At 46.5% G+C, this 20,781-nt stretch overlaps 1 protein-coding gene across 1 annotated transcript in view; it reads right to left on the reverse strand.

Moving 5' to 3' along the window:
• Positions 1–20,781, reverse strand: part of ESR2 (estrogen receptor 2) — a 557,334-nt gene that overhangs the window by 346,715 nt on the left and 189,838 nt on the right. The window contains exon 4 of the mRNA XM_085626206.1: positions 15,707–15,823. Coding sequence (XP_085482332.1) covers positions 15,707–15,823 — 117 coding nt within the window. The remainder of the gene's footprint in view (positions 1–15,706; positions 15,824–20,781) is intronic.

Here is a 20,781-nt window from a genome sequence, read left to right on the forward strand (position 1 = left end):
CTATGATTTGATTCTAAAATGGATTATTTTTAAACAGACCGTTTTCCTTAAATGAGCCAGTGCTGCTTTAAAAAAAGGTTTTCAGTTTGGGAAAACTTCGAAGAGGACAGGCCTTCTGCTCCTGGGATCCCTGCCCCTTTGCAAAGCAGTTTCCATCCCAGGAATTGGTGAGTCATCAATAGTTTGTGACCTCAATTGTAGTTGTAAACCATAGATACATTTCTTTCCTAATTGGAAATAAACAGGGGCCATGCCCCCTTCACACTCCGCTCTATTTGCAATTCTAAGAGGACATAAAAGTCCATTTACGGGTTGTAAAGTATTTTAAGACTCATAAAAGTGCTTTTGCACATGAACAAAAGACATTTTACAGGTTTAACCCTTGAGCTTATGTAAATTGCTTTTGCAGTCACCAAAAAACTTGGTGTATGAGGCTCAGGGTTACTCCTGCCACATTCCAGTCCCTCCATTAAGGCTTTCCATTTAAATTATTTTGTAGAAACATCTGGGTAACAAATCTTGGTGGCATTCACAATAAGGCATATTTTAGGTTCTGAAGCCCCAGGGCCTCTGCAATGTTGTTCATGATTGATCAGAACCAGTGCCTACAAATAGATGCCCATTGTACCCTTCTAGCACAAGTGGTCTGTCATCCTAGTGAAAGAATTTACCACTATACTTCAATACTGAACATTCAACTCAATTGCAGACATGTTCAATAATTTAGGCTGAATCTCCATTGTACACAGCGTGTTTATTTTTGGTTAATGTAGGACTTTTGATAAAAGGCTTCCTGAAATGCATGGAGGTTACAGCAATCTGTTTTTAACAGTCAGTTTTTCTGAATAGACATATAAAGAATGCAATCTTCCTTGACTGAGCTTTATCTTAGTGAATCAGTCATCCCATTACAGCTCGGCTCACTGGGCCATCCCCTGATAAAACCCGAAAAGTATTTTCGATATTTACAATGATTGGGTATTATTGATTTTTGGTGCGAGGAATAATGATAGGCAGAGCTAATTACATCTTTATTCTTACAATGTCTGACAATTAATAAAGTAGCAGAACTGTACGTCATCATTAAAACCAGCGAATGACCCCAGTATTTCATTAGGAACAGTAATTTAGTTAATGCTTTAAGCATTGCTTTAAATGGGCCGGACTTACCGGTACTGAGTACCGGCACTTCTCAGTTTTCACCCACTGAGTATCAGGACTTCTCCTTGTGTCAAGAGAGTACTGGTACTCCTAGTGGCATGCTGGGGTAAGGCTGTGGGGTATGGGTATGTGCACTTGAACGAATTGGGGAATTAAATTGTATTGTAGTAATGGAAAGCTAAGATATATTATGTATTTATTCTTTCATGATCAATTTTTAATTTTGATCTAATAAAGACTGCATTGATTGATTGGTAAGGCTGTGGGGTATGGGTACGTGCAGTGCAGGTGGTGCAGAATGAATACAACGCTTTCAGATGGAGCCCATATGTGAGGCAATCTGATAGTAACTGGCGAGTGTTTTCCAGCGCTAGGTTACATCTACAGCCTTACACTCTAACTGGCAGTGTGACAGGTCTAAGGAGATGTGGTTTGAGTGCTAGAGCTTCCGACATTAGAGCGGTCATGCTGTAAGTTACAGTGGAAATTTGCAGATCCTGGAGTACACTCACCATTGTCTGTCAGAGTGCCTAACGCCCTTCGGCCAAGTTCGTCTTGTGTGTGTAGGGCACAATTGGTACCTTTTTGAAGTTACATATAGTGCAAACTTGGCAGGAGGGTATTAAAGCACTTCAAATGAGACGGACAAGGTCTACATGAAGGCATATTATTTTGTTTTTCGGGCACAGGGATTGTTCAACATCCTGTGATTCTGGGCAAATCACTTAAATCTCCCAGTACCAATTAAAAAAGAAAGTATGCTTACATGTAAAACTTTTGCTTCTCATGTAAAACGGTCTAATGTCCTCAGGCCAAGTTCAGGCTATATAACACTGCAAAAAATACCAATTACTCCCTGCACCTATTAACTGAACTTGGCCGAAGGGCAATAGGGCAGTTTACTTTGAAGAAGAAAATGATGATTTTGTACAGGCCTGCCTTGAAGCCTCACTCCCCACCAGAAGCACCCCTTCCAGACCCACCACAATCAAATTTGGTGAGTACGGGCACTTCTCTTTTTCCATTTAAAGCACTGGCTTTAAGGGACACATAGCTGGCAATGCCACACAACTCATCTTCTCCATATGCACACCTGTACAAGGGGGCCCGGAAGTAGTTGGTAGAATTTTTCAGGTGTATATATATATATATTCACTTAAAAAACCATAGGTTTCACACACGTTATAGTTAGGAATTAGCATTTAAAAAACCTTGCAAATTCACTTAAAAAACCATAGGTTTCACACATGTTATAGTTAGGTGGACATTTCACTTGTAAAAAACCATTGAAATTCCCCCGTTATAGTTAGTTCAGATAACTATAACTCGCGCGCCCGCAATCCACTGCTCATGATGTCACATATTACATCACTCATGACATGGTCAGTGGCATCCCTCATGACATCACTGATGACATCATCCTTGTGATAGAGTGGCGGTCGCGCGAGTTATAGTTATCTGAACTAACTATAACGGGGGAATTGCAATGGTTTTTTACGAGTGAAATGTCCACCTAACTATAACATGTGTGAAACCTATGGTTTTTTAAGTGAATTTGCAAGGTTTTTTAAATGCTAATTCCTAACTATAACTTGTGTGAAACCTATGGTTTTTTAAGTAAATTTGTAAGGTTTTTTAAATGCTAAGTTATGTATCTATTATTATATTCTTTTTTTTTTTTTTTTTTTTTTTTTAAACCGTTTATTACAAAATTAAAAAAATATACAAAGATGGGCCTACAACCTTCAGGCCGGCCGCTAGCAAACAGAAGGAGCATATGGTACAAACAATAGCGCTCATGCTGCGGCAAAGGGAAATGCACAGGAGTTAGCAGCGTTGAGAGCCACACCATCCGGACCCCATATAACGGTTTCTTTTTGATATAAATAACAACAGGAAACAAATCCACAAGGCAACCCACAATCGGAAACAGCAACATGTGCTCCCCTAGAAGGGGGACCCTACCAATCCATAGGAGTATCAAGGGGGGGAAAAGGTCAGGACAGGGACTAGGTGGACTCAGTGCCCGGTACCGGGGCGATAAACCGGCTAAGGGGACGGGGCCGGAGACGGATCGAGCAATAACGGCGGGGTACAGATTCCCCCGCGGTAGGCGTTCCAGGGGCCCCATACTTTCACCCATGTCCCAGGCTTACCTCTCGCAACATACACCACCTTTTCCCGAAACATGCACCAGTCCATGTTGTCCTTCCAGGCCGAGACGGTCGGCGACCTCTGGGAACCCCACAGTTGGGCAATGTCGCGTTTGGCCACCATATATCCCAGAGTCACCCACCACGTCTGTGGCGCCGAGTAGTCGGTTGGTTCCCACACATTCAGAAGGCATCTCCTCGCTTCAGGCAGCAGCGACACACGCGTAACCACCCGCAGGACCTCATGCACACCACGCCAGAATCGCTCCACCTCCGGGCAGTCCCACAAAATATGAAGAAAGGTCCCCAAAGAACCACACCCACGCTTACACAGCCCGTCCACAGCATAGCCCATACGCAATAGCCTTGGCCCCGTGACGTAGACCCTATGGAGTATCTTGAGCTGGACGAAGCGAAGGCGGGCCGGTATGGCCACCTCTTTCGGGGAGGCCACCGCAGAGACCCAGTCCTCGTCGTCCAGCTCCAATCCATCGGCAACCCATGCCTCACGAAGGCTAGTTAGCAATCCCGCGCGGTCATTAATAAGTTTTTTATAGATTAGTGAAATCGTGCTTTCCGGTACATGTCCATCTAGCACTCTGTCCTCCAGAGGGGAATACTCCGGGATGGAGGCAACATCCGGGAAGACGGAGCCTAGCGCATGACGGATCTGCATATACCGAAAGTACTCCCTGTCCTGCAACTGGAATTCCGTCTGCAGCATCTCGAACGTTTTGAATCCCCCCCTAGTCCAGAGATCACCCACCCTGCTGATGCCTATCATGTCCCACCTCTCGAAGCCCTTCGAAGTCCACAGGGTGCCCAACTGCTCAGATGCGTATAGTGGCGACGCCCGGGTCAAACGATCTTTCCACCCCATCGCTACATTAGCCGCGTGCCACACTCGTACCATGACATGCGTGGGGCCCGTCAGACGTGCGTCGAGCGAGCTGGAGTAAAGCGCTCGGTTATAATCACCACCCGGCAGTAACATCTTATCCATTTCAAAGGCCGGGTTTAGAGCGGGCCCGTACATGCCGTGATTAATCGCAGCCAGCTGGGAGGCCCAATAATACCGTTTGATATCCGGGAGGGCAATCCCCCCGTCATACCACGGGAGCGTCAGCTTCGCCAGGGCGATACGCGGTCTCCCCTCCCAGAACAGGCGGCGCTGCAAACTCTCCACTTCGCGGAAGTAGCGCGCCGGGACGACGTCCATTGTGTTCTGCAGAGCGTACAGGAAACGCGGCAGCGACATCATCTTAAACAATGCCGCCCGGCCGAGCGGCGAGAGCGGCAAGCGCTTCCAACGTGCGACATCCTCCTTCAGGCGCTGGAGGGGGGGAAGCAAGTTCTGACTATATCGGGCCTCCGCATCCAGGGTAATGAAGACACCCAGGTACCGAAATCCCCGCGGGGCGATCTGGATAGGACAGCCCCGCGGAAGGATAGGATCCTCCCCAGAGAGAACATAGACGCACGATTTAGCCCAGTTGATGACAAGGCCGGAGTTAAGACCAAATGAATGCAATACATCAACCAGTACTATCAGTGAGTTACGTGGGGAAGCCAGGTACAGGAGAATATCGTCAGCGTATAGAGATACGCGGTCCTCATACTCGCGGGTCCAGCGGAGACCACGAATAGAAGGTTCCCACCGCAGCCACTCCGCCAGGGGCTCCAAGGCGAGCGCGAAAAGGAGCGGCGATAACGGGCAACCCTGCCGCGTGCCTCTGCCCAGCTCGAACGGAGCCGATACTCTACCGTTCACGACCACCTGTGCCAGCGGGCCAGAGTACAACAATTTAACCCAACTGATAAACCCAGGGCCAAACCCAAATTTCGCGAGCGTCGCCCAAATATATGGCCATTCCTGTGTGTCAAACGCCATAGTGGCGTCCAAGGACGCCAAGATGGCCGGCTCCCGTATGCACGGGACACGTGCGAGCACCCCATGCAAACGCCGCAGGTTAAGCGCTGTGTTGCGATGGGGGATGAAGCCGGACTGATCCTGGTGAATCAAGTCACACACTACGCCGACCAGCCGATTGGCCAACACCTTGGCAAGAATTTTGGGCTCCGCATTCAATAACGAAATGGGCCGATAGGATGTAACTCGGTCCCGCGGCCTCCCCTCCTTGTGGATAACCACAATTGTAGCCAGACGCTGGTCTAGCGGGAGGGAACCCGTCGAGTGGGCCGCAAGGAACATAGCACAGAGATGTGGTGCCAGCGTATCCGGTCGCAGTTTATACAACTCGATGGGAAGACCATTAGGACCCATGGCCTTGCCGGAAGCGACCGAGCGTATGGCGAGGGCAATTTCTTCAGAAGTTGGAGCGGCGTCCAACGAGACTCTGTCCTCCTCCGAAAGGGAAGGCAGCGCGATATCTCGGAGCAGGGCATGGGAATCCTCTTCAGAGCGGGAGGACACCGGGGAATACACCCCACGGAAATAGTCTGCAAAGCAAGAAACAATTTCTTCCGGTTCAGTGACACACACACCATTCTGTTTCTCAATCAAAGGGACAACTCGACTCGCTCTCTCCTTTTTGTCCAGCCACGCAATCAATTTACCAGCCTTATCACCCACATCGTACAGTCTACCCTGTTGCTCTCTACTAAGGCCCCTGGCCGCCTCCTTGACGAGGGCCTTATAGGCCGCTTGCTTGAGTCGGAGAACATGTAATTTATCATCCGTCACCCCATATTCTAGATCACCCTCCAACTCGGTTATCTCAGCTTCAACACGGGTCACCTCCTCCTGCTCGCGCCTCCGGGAGTGGGAAATAAGGGACAGGGCCTCTCCCCGGAGTACCGTTTTGAACGCCTCCCACAGTGAGACCGCCGACGACACAGACCCCACATTCTCGTCAAAGTAGCGCTTAAGGGATTTAACCAGCTCCGCGCGAATGGTGGGGTCACGCAGGTACCAGGGATTAATCGGGGCCACCCTACCCTCTCCCCTCGGAAGAATATCAAAGCGCAACAAGAGCGGGGAGTGGTCCGAGATACCCCGTGCCAAATGGCTCACCTCTCCCACCCTCCCCACATGAGCCGCCGGAACCAGGACATAATCTAGCCGTGAGAGACTACCATGAGCCCCAGAATGGAAGGTGTACTGTAGCTGCGTGGGATGTTTCAAACGCCAACAATCCACCAGCCCCAAGGTATCCAAGAGGCCAGGCAACCACGCCTGGGCCCGGGGGAGATCCCTAGGGGGGTGACGGTCCACCGTTCCGGAAACCACAGCATTAAAATCCCCCCCACCACTAGAATCCCCTCCGGAAGGCCAAGGAGGAGGCGCCCCAGGTCCGCAAAGGTGGTCGTCTGCAGCCCCGGCGGGATATATACTGACACAAAAACGACCACTCTGCCCTCCATTCTGCCCACCAAAACCGTGTAACGTCCCCTGTCGTCATGGAGCACCTCATCAATCTCCAGCGGGAGCGAGTTCTTAACCATAATGCCCACACCCCTTGAACCAGACGTGAAGCCCGAATGGGCCACAAGGCGGTAGCCCCGTCGATTCATAGCACGAAAGGAGTTGCCAATGAGGTGTGTCTCCTGCAGAAAAACTATATCGGGCGAAATTCGCTTCAAGAACTGCAGGACCACACCTCGTTTTATCCTGTCCCCCAGTCCATTAACATTCCAGGACAACAAACTCAGTCCCCTACCCCCCATCATAAACAGAAGCCATCACTCGTCCCCCAGAGAGCACTTTAGAGATAACACAATGATACATTTGCCTTGTGGTGTAAACGAACAACACCCCACCCCAACCCACCCGCCCCAACAAAACTCCCCCCTCCCTGCACCCCTGCACGAGCCCGGACAGCCCCCCCAACTTGCAGTGTGCCTGTCGCCCCTATATAATGAAACTAGCTAGACCCCCTAGAGGAGGAAAGAGTACCCCTTCCAGACCCCACCCAACCTCCATGGGAGAGGAAAGAACAAAGACAGAAGCTTGGTCGAAAGTGGCATCATAGTCGTCCAGAGTGAGGACCAATATCAACCCCTCAGTCCCGATCCAGTGGGCCGTCTCCTCCCGCCGCCCCCCCCCCCGCCATCTCGATCACGATCCCCAGACAGAGTATCCAGCCAGTCCCCGGCCGCTTCGGGACGATCAAAAAAGTGCGTGCGACCATCCACCTTCACTCGCAGCTTGGCCGGGAAGAGCATGGCATATTTTAGGTTCATGTCCCGAAGTCGGCGCTTGACGCCCAGGAAGCTCAGTCTCTGCTTTTGGACCGCTTGGGTAAAATCAGGGTAAAAGTTCACCTCCATATTTTCCAGCTTAATCGGCCCTTGCAGTCTGGAGGCTTGCAAGATCGCGTCCCTGTCCCGAAAGTTAAAAATCCGGGCAATGAGAGGTCGCGGAGGGGCTCCGACCTTCGGCCTTCCCCCGGGAACTCTGTGGGCCCTCTCCACGGCAAAAAATTTACTCAGTCCCCGAGGCTGGAGATGGGTAGCGATCAGGTCTTCCACAAATAGATCCGCCGCCGCTTCCTCCCGTCCCTCGGGTACCCCGATGATGCGGATGTTGTTCCTCCGGGCCCGACTCTCGGAATCCTCAAGGCGTCGATCCATAAGTGCACTCGCCTGACGAAGTCGGCGCACCTCCGTTTGTAGGGCCGCCACCTCAGTCGTGAGGCCCGATGCGGTTTGGGCCAAAGAATCAACCCGGTCGTTGGTCTTAGAGAGATCAGCCCTCACCAGGCCAACATCCACGAGGACCGCGTCGATCTTATGTGCCAGGGTATCGAACCGCTGGCCCACCGAGGCCTTCATCTCGGCAATGGCGCCCATGACGTCTTGCAGAGTCAGATCCGTGGGCAAGTCCGGGGCATCAGAAGGGCCCTCAGAGGACTTGTGTGGTCCGCCAGGAGATCCCCTCTGGAGGGTATAGCGGTCCATGATGTTGGCCTGATGTACGGCGCCACGCCGGGTCGACTTGGTCTTTGATCGATCTCCATCTTGTTTCGTGGCCATCGCCACAGTTCTCACACTCGCACCAGTGACGCCATAGAGGGCAGGCAATCGGGGCCACGAGCTCCGGGGGGGGCCACCCCAGATCGGCGGGGTGGGTCACAGCCGGCAGGCAGGCAGGGTCCCCCAGCGAGGCCACACCAACGCAAAGAGCTCCGCGATCTCACTCGCAGAGAAGGCGAGGGGGTGCGAAAGTGAAAGCGAAAGTGCGGGGTACGCGACCCACCAGGCCCAGCCCGCCGTTGTTGTTCACTTTGCCACCAGGTCACCCCCCAGCGCAAATCCGGGGTCCGGCGAGGAGAAGGCCGCAAACTTCAATCGGTGCTCACTCCGGCACCCGAGGTCCGATTTGAGAACGAGAAATGGGTACCACCTCAGCTCAGGCTCACCAACACAGTCCCCTCAACCGAGGCAGGATGAATACAGGATAAATGTAGGAGGTTGCGGAGGTCCTCGGGAGCCTCGCACCTACGCGGCCATCTTGGTTGCGCGCTAGGCTCCTCCCCCTATTATTATATTTTTTTATATTTATTTTACAATAAACTACCTATGTATATAGTTATAGATTGACTGTATCCTGTAATATGGAATGGCTCGTTTAAAATTATTTTTTTTTTTTAAGGTTTTTCACCGTGCGCGCACCCCGCGATTTAAAACAAAAAAAAGATTTAAAAAAAAATAAAAAAATGTTTTTTTCACCTTTCGGGGTCCTTCAGGGACCTCCTGACAAAGGCTAGGGGGTCAGGAACTCTCTACCCTGCCCCCTTTTCACGTTCTCCACCTTTCTTTTTCACTGTCGCACACAAAACAAACAAAATGGCGGCCGACACTTCCTGATTTCGACCGATTCGAATGTTGACTGACATGTAACCACCAATCAGAATTACGCTCGCGCACGTTAGGGTGCACGCACGGTGCACGCACGGTGCGTGCACGGTGCGCGCTTATAGATATTTATGTACCTTTAACTGCAATTTTCTCAGGAACTACTGAACAGATTGACACCATATATGCAAAAGGCACATGCCTGACCTGAGGACTACCTCTGTGCCAAATTTCAAGTAATTCTGTTCAGCCGTTCGGGCTGTACCTTCGACTAAAGGTCCTATGGGAAAATGCATGGGGAAAATGGTTTTGGGACCCCCCTTTTTTCTCAGCCCCCGCTTGACGAATCACCCAGAGACTTTCAGGGTAGGAGCTGAGCGGAGCGCCCCATTAGTTTTGAAAATTTTGCGAGGATTCATCAACCGGCACCAAAGTTATTCAACATAGAATTTTCAGATTTCCTATGGAAACTCGGTCCTAACTATAACTATCTACTGGCAACCGCCAGTAGATAATATACATATATATATATATATATTTTTGCAGTTTTATATAGTGCAAACTCAACCCGAAGGAATTGGAGGGTTTTACATGAGCACCAGTTACATTACAAAAGGACACATTCGTTTTTCGTAGGTATTGGGAAATGTAGTGATTTGCCCAAAGTCACAGGATGGTGAGCCGACACCAAGACTTGAACCTGGTTCCCCAGTTCCATAGTCGGCAGATCTGGCCTTGAAGCCACATCCTCTTGGCCATATATCCATATATATTATGTTATTACTCTAATCAGATATTAATCCAAATACACTGTACATAATAATTAAGATAGAAGTAAAATTCATCACACAAATATATGCCTAATTTTAAACTTCATTGACAAATTACTTTATCTCTTTGACTACCGAGCATGTTGCTGCTGTAAGTTCCCAACTAACTCTTTGGCTGAGAACGTTTCAGGTCTGACTTTTTAGACAGCTTTAGCTGTGTGACCAGACTACTGTTTTCCGGAAAAAAACATGCATAGCATACATACATAGTTGGGCTTTTGGTCAGTGGGCTTCATCCAATGGTCTGGTCAACGGCGCTTCACATTTTGCCACCACCAACCATAGTGTACAGCTAGGAGTAATGAGCCGGCCCACTTTTCCAATTGGCTCTTTTCAGAGTCTGTTTTTTACTTTTTATTTATTGTTTATTTTTAACTTTAAATACTGTCTATTGTTTTTTGCCTACACCCGTTTATAAAGTTTCAGTTTAAAGTGTTTAAGTGACATTGTAACATTGTAGCTTCCTGCAATTTGAGAGCTTATTTCGGTGGTAATTTAGACAAGTCTCCTACGTGAATATTAGCAAAAACAAGTTTGGCGCAACAGAAAGGAATGGTATTTTAAAAAATCATTAATCACAGAACCTCATCTGTGAATATTTTTTTAATTTAAAACTTTTGTTGCAACCATTACTTGGCCCTGTTTAGGTGACAACACGTTTTCTTTTTTCCTGTTTCTTTTTGGGAAATCTACTTGCAATATTTTTATTTTGAGCAACTGTCAAAACAGCTAGCCAAGGACAGACCTATTGGCTTTTCCAAGGCGTGCTTGACTATTGGGACAAGTCATGCTTCAATGAATATGATGCATCTGCGAAAGCAACCAAAATACACAAACATATTTTGCACAATTTCTTTTTTTAAACAAAATCAATATTAGATGTAGGTCCACATTACATGTTGGACAGCACTCCTGATTTAACCAGTGACAGGAGTGATTGGTTGAATCTCGATTACACTTTTTGAGAGAATACCATACTTCCATGGGTTTCACTATGGGCATTTCATGCGGGAAACCTGTGCAAAATCTGGAGGGGAGAAAAGGCCTGGTTGTCGAAACATTTTGTATAAATAGGCACAGCAGCCCCTAATGCCAGTGCAGTTCCTAATTTTTTGACTAAACAAGTACCTGTTCCTGCATAAATATAAAAATAGGCACATGGCACTTTCTATATTTGCACTTTGCACTTTAACTTTTTTTTATTTTTTATTTTTATTTAATGTAATTTATTATATTAAATAGGTTAGATAGGATCTTTTTAATATAGGACTATGGGAGTCTGATCCTTTATCAGCTGCTTTCTGAAAATGTAATATGAGATGTTTTGTATAAATTGTTGAACATGCCAGCTTAAATATATATTTTTTTGGTCATGCTATATGTTATGTAAATTGATATGTAAAAGTTTTGCTTTATCTATTTTTTCCTGTTCTAATAATAAAAAAAAAGGTGCCTGTTCCTGCAATATGGGTACCAGTTGCAGGAGAACCTGTCTGGGAGAGCTGCAGTTTGAGGAATGAGACAGTTACTGTGCTAAATTCTCCATTATGATTATTTTGTCATTTGTAGGTCTCGAATGAGAGTGTAGCTGTCTGCAAGACTGTGGTGCCAATTACGATCCGGTAAAAAAAATTCCCGTACGACTCGTATCCGGTCTTTTTACCGTACGAATCGTACAAGTGCCGTACAAACTGGCAATCACGATTCGCATGGTAAAAAGTCCATACGAACCGCCTTGGGAATTATTCCCCACACGTCCTCGGGTCGGAAAATGTGTCCGACACGTCCTCGGACGATTTACCGTACAAACGTGAAAAGCGAAGTCCGACCAGGGAATCACGATCCGTCCCGGGCGTCCGAATGTACAACCGTATGGTTAAAAGACCGTCCGCACCGAACTCCAATAGCAACCATGGAGACGTCCAAACAGGTGCCCGGTACGCGCCGTACCCCCCCCAGCCCCCGCATGTACGCGCCGTACCCCCCCCAGCCCCCGCATGTACGCGCCGTACCCCCCCCAGCCCCCGCATGTACGCGCCGTACCCCCCGTGTATGTACACCCGAGTACGTGTCGAACAGTACGTGTCGAACCCCCCGTGTATGTACACCCGAGTACGTGTCGAACCCCCCCGTGTATGTACACCCGAGTACGTGTCGAACCCCCCGTGTATGTACACCCGTGTACGTTCGAGTCGTACCCCCACCCGTGTATGTACGGTGCGTACCCCCAGCGCTACGTGTCGAACCCCCCGTGTATGTACACCCGAGTACGTGTCGAACCCCCCCGTGTATGTACACCCGAGTACGTGTCGAACCCCCCGTGTATGTACACCCGTGTACGTTCGAGTCGTACCCCCACCCGTGTATGTACGGTGCGTACCCCCAGCGCGTAGCTGTTAGTAAAAGTCCATGAAGGCACAGTCCTTTCTATTTCTAATAAGTATACATGAAAATTCCCCAAATATTCCCACTTTTTCAAATGTTAGATATTTGGGGCTAATTCAAAAATGTATCTGAGAGTACAACAGGCATACTACTTTACGCGTTCCAAAGTGCATTTGTGAATAGACCCATAAATATTAGAGAGCAGTAACATCAGTGCTGTGCAGAATAAGGGCTTTGCAATGGTTTGTGAAATATGGCTAGCCCTGGCTCACTCATTTCATTGTTCTTTTATTTGCTAATACATGATTTTGTGAAGGATACTGTGTTTTTTTCATTTTAATGCAGACAACAGCAATAAAGCTCTTTAATAGGCCAGGGCGAAATTTCAATTATGCTACCGTAATTTGTGCAATTTTGAGAATTTCTTGTTACTTTCCTTATGTTAAAGTTCTGAGATTATATCATTTATGCCTCAAATACAAATGACTGGAATGAGGAGTTGGCCTAACGGCTAGGGCGGTCGGCCTCGAATCTGGGGAACTGGGTTCGAGTCTTGGCAATGATGCTGAACATCCTGTGATTCTGGGCAAATCACTTAATCTCCCCGTGCCTAACAAAAATGAATGTGTGTCCTCAAGTAACGTAACTGGTGCTATGTAAAGCACTCTGATACTCGATTCGGGTCAAGTTCGCACTATATAAAATGAGTTACTAAAAGGAACCACTCCAACATGATTGATGTAATAAATGTTTAACAATCTTACCCCCATTTTTCTACTTCTAAGAGCTAATCTAATTATAGCATAGGAGATGGTTTACTCTTGCATACCTGTTTGAACAACAGAGATTGTGTTCAGTGCAACAGAAAGGTCTGCTATTTTCATCTCGCATGACCAGCTGCACTGATAAGTGAGCGAACAAAGGCTAAGGGCCATCCGGCCCAGTAATCTTCAACTGGAACCAGAGTATTGATTCTTTTTTTTCCGGAGTTTTATATAGCGCAAACATGACTCAAAGATATAAGAGCGCTTTACATGAGCACCAGTTGCGTTAAATAAGCACACATTCATTTTTGTTAGGCACAGGAAGATTAAGTGATTTGCCCAGAATCACAGGATGTTGAGCGTAGGTGCCGAGACTTGAACCCTGTTCCCCAGATTTGAGGTTGACCGCCCTAGCAAAACCAAAGGAGATGATGGACGGAGTGTTGAACAATGCAAGCACTCACCCCCAGTCAACTGATCTAGGTTTAATCCAACATCATTCTTTAGCTCACTCTGCCACCCCAGTTCAGACATGGCTATATGCAAATCAGTCTGACCCGGTGCCTCATGGGAACAGACCGCCCTAGCCCTTAGGCCACATCCTCTGTCCCAGTGTTGCCTGGCGTAAAGACTCCTCTCTAACCTTCACTCTTTGTGTTCAGCGTTTACAACTTTATTGCATTGTTGCATAAAACAATTTTATTCTCCACGACTATGTTCTTTTAAATACTAACAATAAACAAGGCACATCATTTCAACCTTCTAGAAACTCTTAGAAGTCAAAAACAAATTGTAAAATAAAGCAGTCACCATTTCGATCAAAGAATGTGAATATATTCAACTGAGCTTGATTTTCACATTTCAAAATATGATATAAACTAAATGTGAGTTGCATTATAAACATGTATTTGCTTTTGTTTGATTAATTGGCACATGTAACTTAAGCAGGGGAATGTCCAGACTAGAGAATACACAACATTCATAACAATGCCACATTTCCATTTTATGTAACTCTGCATAACTGAATTTCATGTCACGAATTTCATGCAACTATGCGAAAGCAAATTACGCTTATTTCGCACACCCCTTGCTTTACCTGGCTGCACTCAGTGTGTGTATTTCAATATGCAGACAATTCCTGATAGTCAAGATTCATGGATTTTTTTTAGCTCATTTTTCTTTAATGTATTTTAATAAAAGATGATGTTTTCTAGCTTTTAGTGCATTCGGTACCTTTAGTTATATTTGTTTTCTTTTCATTTTAGGGTGCTTGCACTTTAACAATGTGGTCTCTCGAATGCCTGGATTTTGGTGCCAATTACGCTTAATCCTATAAAGAAGTCAATGTTTATGACAAATTATTAGCTGTGGCTTACGGATTTGCGTGCTCTTTTATCTTGTTCATATATTTTACTGAGGTGTGATGTGTTCTGGTTTTTAGTAAAGATTGTGACAGTGCTCGGCTGGAGCTGTAATAACTCCCTGGGCATGTGTGCTTTGTGCAATCCGGTAACACGTGCTTTATGGATTTCATTCCTATTTTATTTTGTCCCTTTATTTTAATAAACGACGTCGTCTTCTGGATTTTAGTTCAAACACCTGCATATAGATTGCAAAGAGCATTTTTTTAAAGAAAGATTTACTTTATAAACGGCTCTCACCGTGTTATGTGTGTGGTGAAAGTCCTTGTAATATACCAGTACCCTACAAATACCAGGCTTACATGTTAAGATTTTAAAAGAATGCTTCAAACCACAATTGTGGTGACTATAACAACTGAAAACTACACATACCACTAGTGTACAATGTATAGAACTCATTTTACACAGCACATTAGTCTAACTCTTTCGCACAAACGTCGTTTTTAGTCCTTTCGTAAATGCACTTAATACCTTTTGTTTCTGTTGCTTCCAATGATGATGGTGTAGTAAAGCTAACATGTCTGGCTTTAACGTGTTTACACATGCAAATATCCACACAATTAATGTTTGTGTGTATTGCATGCACCAACGTTGTTATTGGCTTTGCTAATGCTTGTTTTAAGCGACAGTCAGTATTTCTTATTTTCTGCTGTTAAAATGAGTGGGAAAAGTAAGTGCACAAAACACGAGTGAGCCCAGATAGTACGCATTTCTGAACCCTAGAAAAGTAGATGAATTTCTAAATATGTATATTTGTCAAGGTTTCCTCCTACAAATGTCTTACTTAATTAAAAAAAAACACTGAATTCCAAATCTGAGAAATTCTAAGTTTGTGGCAAGGTTTGCGGCAGTAATTGGTGAAGACTAGTCTGAAAATAAAATGCATCCCTGAGGCACCAGAGGGCATTAAGGGGGCACTTGCAAGATTTACTTGAGGGCATCGAACAATCTAGAAAATTATAACGCAGAAATTTCTGAACAAAGCATTTTCGAAACAGCATGACGTATACTTCTTTCTAGTTTTTGTGCCAGAGCTGGTCTGCCCTTTTTGACAGTGTGGGTTGAGAGGACTCGGAAATTATAAAATGAAGGGGTATCAGCTCAGAGAAATGGCACATAGGCTGCTACTTTTTTGAAGGAAAGTTACCCTGCTGTCTGCCATCATTAAAACTCACCACATTTCATCATGCCTACTTCAAAGCATTTACGTAGTCGACAGGCTTGGCAGCTTTTGCGCCTGTTCTTGTCAATCGTGCACTGATTGGTCGCCGGACAGATGTAATCGTTATGCCCTGGAAGAGAACATACAAAGAAAAGTTTCACAATAATGGCTCATAAAACAGCGGTTTATATTTTTCGTGATATTTTTCCTGTGGAAGATTTGAGCTTACGTGCTTGTCGACATAACTGCATAGCTCACACAACGTGTTTTTATTCGACTATAAAAAATGTGATCTTTTTCTGGAAAGAAGAACCCAGCGGTAAATAAGCACGGCATTGCAATTAACTCTGTGGCGTTTTGACGCTGGCGGTATTTAGCATTTTCTATCAGAGCCAGCAGTATGGAACTGGTATTAATAGTAAACAGAGTTACTAGTGAGTTCTCCTGGCCATGGAGATATCACAGATAAAATATTTTTCTGATGAACAGCAGTATAGGAAGGAGATTTTTGTGCCTGCGGTGGCATACACTTGGGGGCTTATTTACAGCCGCGGTCGGTAGTAGGAGTAACAGCAGGGCGGTGACGTGGAGAGGGGGAAAACAAATTTCGTTGCGTGCACTGCATCCCCATGCGATGCAGTGCACGCAACGAAATTCGTTTGATTAATTTATATGTTAACTTACCTGTATACCTCCGTAATCCATAGTTTACTACCCCCCACCCTGCCCCTCCCCACGTCACCGCCCTGCAGTTACTCCTACTACCGACCGCGGCTGCTTATTTATGAGAGGCTTTTGCCGCCGGACAGTCACTCGTTTGGATGCTCCGGCGGTGTAAGCCTTTCAATCATATCCAGTAGCGGCCCGTGGAAACAAATTTTTTTGTGCTCGCTGCATCGCAAAAAGCGATGCAGCGCACACAACGGAATTTGTTTTATTTATTTAATTGATTACTTACCTCCGTTCATCCATATTCCAGTGTTTACTACCCCTCACCCTGCCCCCCCCCCCCCCCCCAGCCCCCCCCCGGCCAGCCTCACCGCCCCACGGAACTCCCTCCACGGGCCCCTACTGAATATCTATGAGGTGACGCATGGCCTCATAGATATGGAGGAAGACAAACCAGCGCAAAGCACTACCTTGCCTTACTCTACATCAAGGAAGCATTCCATGGGTGCTGCAGTGGGTTTTCCCATGCAGCACCCATGGTTTTCCCACGCAGCACCCATGGATTTTGATGCTGAGCCAGATTTACTTCATCATGGAAATATGGAGCAGCGCTAAAACCTTACAAATCCCCAGATCAGGCATAACGAGAAGAAATATTTTAATTTCTCCTTGTTTTTTCCCTTTTTCATGTGTGCTGCATTCAACATACATAGAAAGAAGAAAACGCCTCTTGGGATTGTTTTTTTGCAGGAAGGTGAATCTTCCTGCACAAAAACAATCCTGCCTGCCACAGAGGCATCATGGTGCAAGGGTGTCTACTTTGGCAGTAGGCAGCAAATTGTGCACCAGGGTCGGGGGAAAGGATAGAATTGTATTTCATAGATACAATGCATTCCTGTCTTTCACATTGGCAAAGGGCAGTGCAGCAAGAAGTCTTACAGCGCTGCCCTTTGCTAATTTCTCATAAATTAGGCCTTTAGGGCCTCATTTATGGCATTTTAGCATAGGGTAGTGCAACAAGGCACTTTGCTGTGTTGCCCTACGCCAAAGTGAAAGCACAAGAATGCACAGTATGTAAGCATTACTGTGCATTCCTGCCCTTTCTGCCTGCACTGGTGCCGTTTTGGCAGCCTAGCGTCAACATAGGCACCCTTGCAGGCAGGATTATTTTTGTGCAGAAAGGAGTACTTTCCTGCCCAAAAACAATCCTACGAGGCATTTTCCTCTTTCTAGGTTTGCTGCAGAACACATGGAAAGAGGAAAAATCGAGGGGAAATTAGGATATTTCTCGTTGTTATTACTCACTTTGGGAGGCGCACAGATTTGGCGCTTCTAGGTTCACATCACTCTGTAAATCTGGGGCTGCAACAAATTCCATGTGTGTTGCGTGGGAAAATGCATGGCAACGCCCATGGAACTTCTCCCGGGCACAGAGCAAGGTGACGCAGCGATTTTCATTGCATCGCCTTACTCATGATTTATAGGGTCACTCAAAGCCTCGCAGGGTGGCTTTCCAATACTTCGTAAATCTTTATGCGAGCCCTGCGTCACACATGTGCCAGTTTGCGTGGTGCAAAAGTGGCGCAGGGCTCTCATAAATATGCCCATCACTACTGTAGTAATACATGCCACAGCTCAGAAATCAAATTACGATTTGTGGGAGCAGGAACAGGAACCATGTGACATAAAACATCACCTGAGCATTAGGAGACCAAATGCATAGCGTATACTTCAGCTAGTGGCACCTGGGTTTGGTTTTCAAGCAGTGGCAGCTTGCAAAGAGAGTGCTGCGGGCGGTGGGGCAGGGAGGGGGAGTACGATGCAGCATGCGCAAGGTAAATGGTTTTATTTATTTATTTACTTACTTTACTCCTGGCCATCGTATGTCCGACTCCAGTATCCCCCAACCCTGCCACCCCCCCACCCACCACCACACAACACTCCCTCTGTGAGCCGCCACTGTTTTTAAGGTGTTTAAGACCTGGGCCCATACTATGATGCTATTTTCTGCACTGCGCCTTCGCAAAAGGGATCTGGGCACTTCTTTTTGGTGTCCCCTCCGATTGAGTGCAAATTTTTCTGACAACTGACCGTGGAAACAAAGGGCAGTAAATTGCTTTTTGTGTTCCCGAGCTCTGCTGTTAGACAACATCAACATTCAGGACGTCATGAAGAAGTTTGATTGAGAGCACAAAGTCCATTGGTCAGTGATTCTGTTCCTCCTCAGTAATTGGTGTGCAACCATTCCCAGGTGCTGGAAGGATAACACAGCCTTTTTAAAGTTCCTAGCTACTCTGAATGTATGCACTAGTAGAGAAGGTGCTATCTGTATGTGCACCTCCTTGGCCTTGTGGGTTCCTCATAGGGTGGCATCTGAGTGAAAGTTAATGTGCTGGAGAGAGGCAGCCCCTCTTTTTAGCTGAAGTATGCAGGCCTGCATTTCAACACACTTAAGCCAGAATCCTATGTATGACATTGTCTACCCCCAGCCTCTGCTGCCTGTGCAGACTGGTACAACGCATCTTGTTGCATGCATTTGGTGAAGACCAGGGGGACTGTTGTTGGTGTTTGCCACAGTGGGAGGCCCCAGTTGTGATCGGAGGGGCTGGGGAAGGATCCCAGACAGGGATAACACAATCCATTCTTGGCACAATGGCATTTCCAGGAATGCTCGTCAGTCAGGAAGAACCCTATTTGAACCCTAATGCGAGAGCTGGTTCAGTTACAGTACTGCCTTTAATACTAGATATAATTAGGCCTGGCGATGAAATTTGCATAATATTTTTGAAAATGATGCCTACTATGCAAAATATGCTTGGGCACTCATGCACTTGAAAATTGTAATTAAGGAATGTTTGCACATACAAATGTCGCACCAGATACCTGCTCAGTGTATTTTTCTGACAGTTTTTATGGTTACCAGGGTAATGATGCTTGCACAGGAAATGATGTAGTAGCTCGCTTTCAGCTGCCTAGTACTAGAGAGATATTTTGTGCTTGAAATAGACACCTACAAGAAAAAAGTATACAAAAAATCACGCGAAATGCGTGAATCTCAATAACCTAGATATCTGCAAGATCACGACCAACTTCATAGAAATTTCACCTGGGCCTCGTTTTAATGAACTGTTCTTTCAAGGGCTACTCTTTAATCCCTTCAGCGCTCATGACGGAGCCACTCTGTCATGAGCCACGGGTGCCGTGTGCTCATGACGGAGTGGTTCCGTCATGCCGCGGCCGTTGGCCGCCGCTCCTCCCACACTGCGCTGATTCCCCGCCTGTGCGGGCGATTAGCGCAGTGGGCGGAGTCATGACGGAACCACTCCGTCATGAGCACAGCTCAACCGTGGCTCATGACGGAGTGGCTCCGTCATGAGCACAGCGCCACCGCGCTGCCCCCAAACCCCCCCCAGCGCTGCGGCACAATTCCCGCCGCAGCGAAGGGGTTAAAGGAACAAGAAATTCCCAGTGCTATATACTGTGCATGCTCTTGTAAGACAATTTTTATCTATCTGTTTGAGCCCGACCCATACAAGCAACATTTCCAGGATTGGCTCTTGAGTTCAGAGTAGTGATTGCCCTATGACAACACTGTCCTCTCCATGCAGCAGAGCACCAGTAACACCACTTTACAATAATCCTGCATGTCTTTGGAAACTGTTCATGTCACAGAGTGACAATGGGTCCATAAACTGATCCTCATTCCCAACCTAATATGCAGGCCTAATAATTTGTAGCATTACTGAAAACGGAGGACACGCCCTCCATACAACACTCATTGCCTCAGAACATCATTGCATGCAAACTTGTCCCAACAGAAAACTGGTAATGCACTCCTTGAACAGTCTAGGAACTGACCCTTGAAAATCCAGCTCATCCCTTTGTGACTGCTGCCAAAGGTCTTGTGCATAATGCTTTCTGTGTGCCTAATTTCCTTTTTGTTTTCAAGCACTAGACATGAATATGAAGTTCTTAAATTTTCATATCCATCCGTCTTGTTTCACACTTCATTGTTATTTGATTTTTTGAGATGTTGTCTTTTCTCTGTCAGGTGTTTTACCAATGACTTTTGACTCGCGCTTGTCAACCATACCCTAGATTGATCTTCTAGACAAGTGAGGCAAACTCACCCAACTGAAATAGGGTGTAGGACTAAACCACTCAACTCACCTGAATGTAAAATCTATCATCCTTTCAAAATACTAAAGAAAGCAGAATGTCTAATACTTGTGGGGAAGATCATCCCAGAATGGTCAATGGAGAGAAACTGATCCTTCTTTCAAAGGCATCCCCTGTAAGTGATATCAGCTTCAACACTTGGAACTTTTCATAAGACATGTCACACTTCTAAATGAAAAAGTACCACACCCACGCTGGACAGATGACCCTCTCCCACACGTATCTGGCAGCCTGCTGATT

This window comes from Triturus cristatus, chromosome 9 (assembly GCF_964204655.1).
Source record: "Triturus cristatus chromosome 9, aTriCri1.1, whole genome shotgun sequence".
NCBI lineage: Eukaryota > Metazoa > Chordata > Amphibia > Caudata > Salamandridae > Triturus > Triturus cristatus.